The sequence below is a fragment of the Priapulus caudatus genome, unplaced genomic scaffold (assembly GCF_000485595.1).
Source record: "Priapulus caudatus unplaced genomic scaffold, Priapulus_caudatus-5.0.1 Scaffold831, whole genome shotgun sequence".
NCBI classification, from domain to species: domain Eukaryota; kingdom Metazoa; phylum Priapulida; class Priapulimorpha; order Priapulimorphida; family Priapulidae; genus Priapulus; species Priapulus caudatus.
The window spans coordinates 129202-135222 of NW_014577892.1; the positions used below are offsets into that span (position 1 = coordinate 129202).

At 41.7% G+C, this 6021-nt stretch overlaps 1 protein-coding gene across 1 annotated transcript; it reads right to left on the minus strand.

The window, feature by feature from the left end:
- Window positions 1–3067: 3067 nt before the first annotated feature.
- On the minus strand, window positions 3068–5249 carry LOC106813827 (cytochrome P450 2C54-like). Its single transcript, XM_014818057.1, has 4 exons — window positions 5054–5249; window positions 4376–4438; window positions 3810–3994; window positions 3068–3094 (listed from the first exon to the last, which is right to left on the minus strand). The coding sequence occupies exons 1-4, from the start codon at window positions 5247–5249 to the stop codon at window positions 3068–3070; spliced, it is 471 nt and encodes a 156-aa protein (XP_014673543.1).
- Between the last annotated feature and the right edge of the window lie 772 nt (window positions 5250–6021).

Genomic DNA, 6021 nt, shown 5'->3' on the forward strand with positions numbered 1-6021 from the left:
TAGACACCTAATGCCAGCATTTTATTGCTATCACTCCATCGGCGACCTTTGGCTTTTTGCTTCGAACACACAAGTTGACCTTCAAAGAACTTCAGTAACGGATCGGGAAGATATTCACTTGCCATTTTGACGACTGCTTTGATCGAACTCATTCCAACATGTCTTCCCCCATTTCTGAGTTTTTTCTTCAACCGAGAAATAATGACTCGTTGTCGTCGAACGTCATTTGAGAGCTTGATGTTTCTATATGTGTTTCCACAGGTATTGTTGATGTTTCTATGTAGTTGGTACTGTCATCTGCAGGAGTCTCGTCAATACTCATAGTGGTACCTAAAAATGTGTACAAAATAGTGTCTATAGATATATTAATCAAACAGCAATGCTTTAGTTTATCATAATGATACATTTTGCTGGCATCAGACAGCTGGGAAAATGTCAGAAGAACAGTGTCTTGGTCTGCTAAGCAATTGGAATTCTTTGCCGGTTTCAGCGCAGCATTGACCAAGCATTGTTTATATGCATAACCAAACTGTTCTGGTGTAGGATTGTCACGGCATCCACCAGCTTGCCTGACAACTGAAAACAAGTTCTCCAAGCAATCTTGATTCAATCGGTTTGTGAGCAGAAATTTCAGTCCGTCTTTTGATAAGTCCTCCCAAAGCTGTAGCAATGCAGACAATGACAGCTGCCATCCCTTCAGAAAATAGAGTTCAGATTTAGCCCCGAGAGGAACAACGTTGTTGAACCATGAAATACATTCTGTCAGAAATGTAACATGCACTGATTCATTTGACATAGCAGCGCGATGTGGTTTCACTTTGTTTTTCAGTTTTCCAGAATTGAAACAGTCAAATATCTTGTCCATTTTGGCAATGAAAAGTGCAGTAGCTTCAGCTTCCTTGGGTAAGGCACCGAGAGAAATGTAGGTCATGATACCTGCCGATACAGAATGGCTGAGAATTTGGGTTGCAAGACACACTCTCATCTTTGAGAAGCTTGTCACTCTCATGCATGTGTTTAACCGACAATTTGGGGCACATTCTGATTGGTAGACCCGAATCTCTGTCAAAAAACTGTTTGATGTATTGCCACCTCACTATTTCATTGTTGACTTTGAAAGTGTATTTCTGTAAGTTGTTGCGAGTACTTTTTATCAGGTGTGGGGGATCATACATGAAGTATATCTTACCGCCATTCTTTTCAATGTACGGTTTCTCAACAGTCACATCCAACATCTGGAATAGCGATCTATTTGTTGATCCCTGGTCACACACGACACATCTAACTAGGCCACCAGCATTTGTTACCTTCTCTATGGCATCATCTAGTAATATTTTCAGTACTGCGCCAGAGGTGGCATCACATGCATAGAAAAATCCAATTGGCTGTTTCCACTTCACTGTTACACCCCTGACCATAAACACTAGAGCTTCATTAGCCAACTTCCTGGTTTGTCCCAAGGATCCAAAGTTTTCTACACCAACAATTTTATCATCAGCGCTATCATATTTCAATGAAGTTTTCAATGTCATCTCATCCAGAGTGATGACACAGGATTTGTCAACATCCGACATGGATTCAAACCGTTTCGCTAGTATGTCGAAGACAGTGTTATCAAATCCAGGCTTGTGGTTAATATGCTGAACCCAACGTTTAATTGATCGAACAGATGGTAAGATGAAGAACTTTGATAGAAACCTGTATGCCTTTGGGCTCTGGTAGTAGACACCTAATGCCAGCATTTTATTGCTATCACTCCATCGGCGACCTTTGGCTTTTTGCTTCGAACACACAAGTTGACCTTCAAAGAACTTCAGTAACGGATCGGGGAGATATTCACTTGCCATTTTGACGACTGCTTTGATCGAACTCATTCCAACATGTCTTCCCCCATTTCTGAGTTTTTTCTTCAACCGAGAAATAATGACTCGTTGTCGTCGAACGTCATTTGAGAGCTTGATGTTTCTATGTGTTTCCACAGGTATTGTTGATGTTTCTATGTAGTTGGTACTGTCATCTGCAGGAGTCTCGTCAATACTCATAATGGTACCTAAAAATGTGTACAAAATAGTGTCTATAGATATATTAATCAAACAGCAATGCTTTAGTTTATCATAATGATACCACATGTGACTGCTGATCAGTGGCAATCAATTTACAATATGAATGGTAAGCTATTTCGAATATACAGCCATCACTATGTTCTCACCACAACCACTGTACCCTTAGGTACTTATTATGTAATATTAGTAATTTATGTGTTTTCTATTCTGTTTATATTTCTGAAATCTAAATTTAGAGGTATACGTATGTAATGATTTATAATCCTACCAGTTTATAATTTATTAAAGTCTTCATCTGAAACTAGAATAATTAAATCCAGTACCCGGTACCAGTACAACACATTAGAAAATTATTTTGATATGATTAGGACATGCAGCAGCAAATGTTTACTAGTTGAACACTCGACAGCAGTTTCGATGAAAACCCATGATGAAATGTTGCTAAATATTTATCTGTACCAGTACTTGTTTTTACCTCGTTTGATTCGTTTTCTTGGTGGACAATCCCTGCGTGTTGGAAGATGTCGTTTTGGTGTAACAGAAGGTGGTGGGTTGGAAATGTTGAATACAGTTGGTACCGCATCCCACACCAAGGAATTTTGCTTCACATTCATAAACATCGACTTTTCAAAATGTACCGAACAAAGCCTGTAGTTTTTATTTAGCTCTTCAGGTGACTTCCCTCTCAGCGACTCTAATCTTGAGTTTCGTGTCCCTCTCAGCGACTCTAATCTTGAGTTTTGCACCCACTTCAAACATCTGAAATTCATTTCACGCAAGAGTCGAGGTTAAAATATGTAATACTATAGACCAATGATAAACTTGTCATATGACATCCAAGCACAATCCATGATTTGTTTCACATCACTACGGTAGATTTTCAAGATTTCAATATTTCAAACATGGCATTCATTGTCAATCATGACAATGTATACTAGTACACTGATGATACAGCTATAGTACAGCTAGTGTTTGGTCCATGTAATATCATACAGTGTTGACAATCAGTAGGCTAGTCTCTCGAGGCTAGTCTACATAAACAAGGTACCAGACATGCCAGCCGGTAGAGGAACTTTTTCAGTATTTGAAATCCTATAAAATTCCATGAAAGGGCCCAACCCTAAGCTAATGTCAGTTTGAAGGACTGTACTATTTTATTTGTCCACTGTATATCATATGATATTAATAATAATTATTATAAATATAACATTTTGTAAAAATCCCCCTGTAATTTCAACTATCTCTATCATTTACCTGTCTTTGTCTTTAGGGAACCGAAAGAATGATATGTTTTCCCTTTTATTTACGGCATTAAAACAATTATAAGCTCCACACCAAACTCCACCACGTACTGCTGTAGCAGCCATACCGAAAATTCTCTGTAGTGTGCACAACCGGTTGCAAGGTGGCGCTAGTAGTGCCATTATTTCACTTTTACAGTAGAGTGGCACCTCCCCCTATTATAGACTCCCTGGCCTCTCACTCTGCAGTCAGGGTTCATTTACCACACTTGCTAGAATTTACTTGCGTAATGGCACGTGCAGTGATGACGATATCTCTCACTCTTATTGCAGTAAGCNCGATGCCACGATGCTCAAAATTTCGTAGGACTGTCTTGCGACGACCGCCGATGACCCACGATTTGCCCAAATTTTCTGTCGTGTCGTTGCACAAATGCGTCGTGGGCTCGTTGTGACCGGGGCTTAACGACGGCCACCGCTGCAGTCGTTTGACATATGACGTCACTCTCCTCTTCTCGACCCGGTGGCGGGTCGAGAACGGAATCAGTGCTTCGTTCTGCACAAAGTCTCCACGCTCGTCCAGGTGGCGCTCCGGGCGGAACTTCTGCGGTTCGGGTAAGTATTTCGGGTCGTTGAGAATGGCCGTAAAGTTAGCAATGATCATCGTACCGGCGTGGATGACGTAGCCTCCTAGCTGTATCGTAAGCCTCGGTCACAACGAGCCCACGACGCATTTGTGCGACGACACGACAGAAAATTTGGGCAAATCGTGGGTCATCGGGGGTCGTCGCAAGACAGTCCTACGAAATTTTGAGCATCGTGGCATCGACTTGCCGTCGTGAGGCAAAATTGCCCCCCGACAATGCCCGACAACTCACGACTGTCGCACGACTGACTTGCGATACACCCACGACATAACCACGACATATCTTTTTTTTCTGTTGCGTCCCCATCGCCAAACCATCTTTAATGTGTCGTAGTCCTTGTGACCACTCGCTATACATTTCGGGCATGTTGCAAGATCTGGCCACGACAAATATTTTATGGGTCTACCACGACAAAATTTCGTACGATCTGCTGTGACCCGGGCTTTAGCAGTCGTGCTGTGGGCCAGATTCAGTCGCACGATGTCCGCTAAAAGCAATAAAGAAAAAAGTAGATGGCGTTCACACAGAGTATTTAGACATTTAGTAACCGCCCTCGCCTCATTATGCACTGGTTCGTACATCTAAGGCAATTTGTTTATCCAGGCGTCCACCGACACTTTTCCAAAAATTTTCAAATGAGAAAAACAGATGATTACATTACCACGTATCATGTATCGTCATTTAAACACATTTAAAGTGAAAATACCTCACGAACCGCCTGCAGAACGTAGCGGTATAAGCAGAGGATGTGAGGCAATTCGCGTATACTTATTGAACTTATTGACTCGTAACTCGTACTTATTGAATCGTAAAGCTATTGACCTTCTCTCTTTCTCTCTGTCTCTATATCTGTCTACCCCCTTTTCCTTTGTCTGTCGCTCTCTCCCTCTCTCTCGCTGCCTCACCCTCTTTCTCTCCTCTCTCTCTCTCTCTCTCTCTCACTCGCTACCCCTCTTATGTTTTTACTTTTCTCTCCTTGCGTACGTATGATTTCTTGTGTATTTTTCATAAATCTATTGGTCACACCTAATCAGGCTTGCTGTCCATGAATGCCACCTACTGATGCATTCCACCTACTGACCACGCCACTTTTCTTTCTCACCTATTCTCTGCTCTTCGGCTATTGTCGCCCGAGTGTACGGCATGTTGTCTTGGTCCGCCATGCAAGGTAGCCTCTCTCGCCCGATGACGTCACCGATCTCGGCCTGCACTCTCCGCAGGACGTGAGGGTATTTGAGGAAGAAGAGCAGACTCCAGCGTAGCGTCGTCATGACGGTGTGCGATCCGGCGAGAAACATATCGCGTACGGATTCTAATGTTTCGTACACAAATTGAATTTGTACTACAATCATTAATATAATGAAGCTACGACTGCAGTAGTTTGAATTGAAAGATAAAAGTTTTATTTGCACTAAACCTAAAGAGAGAATATTATTTCTAATTGCAGGATTATTTAAGTGCCCCCCCCCTGACATTTCTCACACAAATTAAATTGCTGCTACAATTTAATCAGCAAAATATCTCCTTAACGTATTCTAACAAAAGCTTCATGACACGTTTTAATCTTAAGTACCACGTGCAGGATAACGAAATTTAATCACAGGTTTTATTAATTAGAGGTAAGACGTTGGATAACTCAATTTAATCACAGGTTAATTCTTATGATAACACAGTTTAATCACACGTTAAGATAAAAACGTAGGGTAACGCAGTTTAGTTACAGGTTAAAATGTAAGATAATGCAGTTTTATAGCAAGCGTTTCACCACAGGTTTATCACTCGTACGACCTTGTTTTTTGAAACGTTGCGAGTGTTTGAAATCATTGTGGATTACTGTCTCGCGACGAAAAGTAACAGATACGGATTTGCCATCCAGGTGGCGCTTAAGGTTCCATCCATCGACGGATCGGTAACGCCATCTGATAGCCTGATGTCAAAGTTCTGCAGAATGCATGTGAAGAATATGAACAGCTCCACTCGCGCGAAAGCCTCTCCCAGACAGACGCGACGACCTGTCGGCAAATAACAAAGGCCATCATTAGGGAGGTTTTTCAAAGCTTGGCTGGTGGA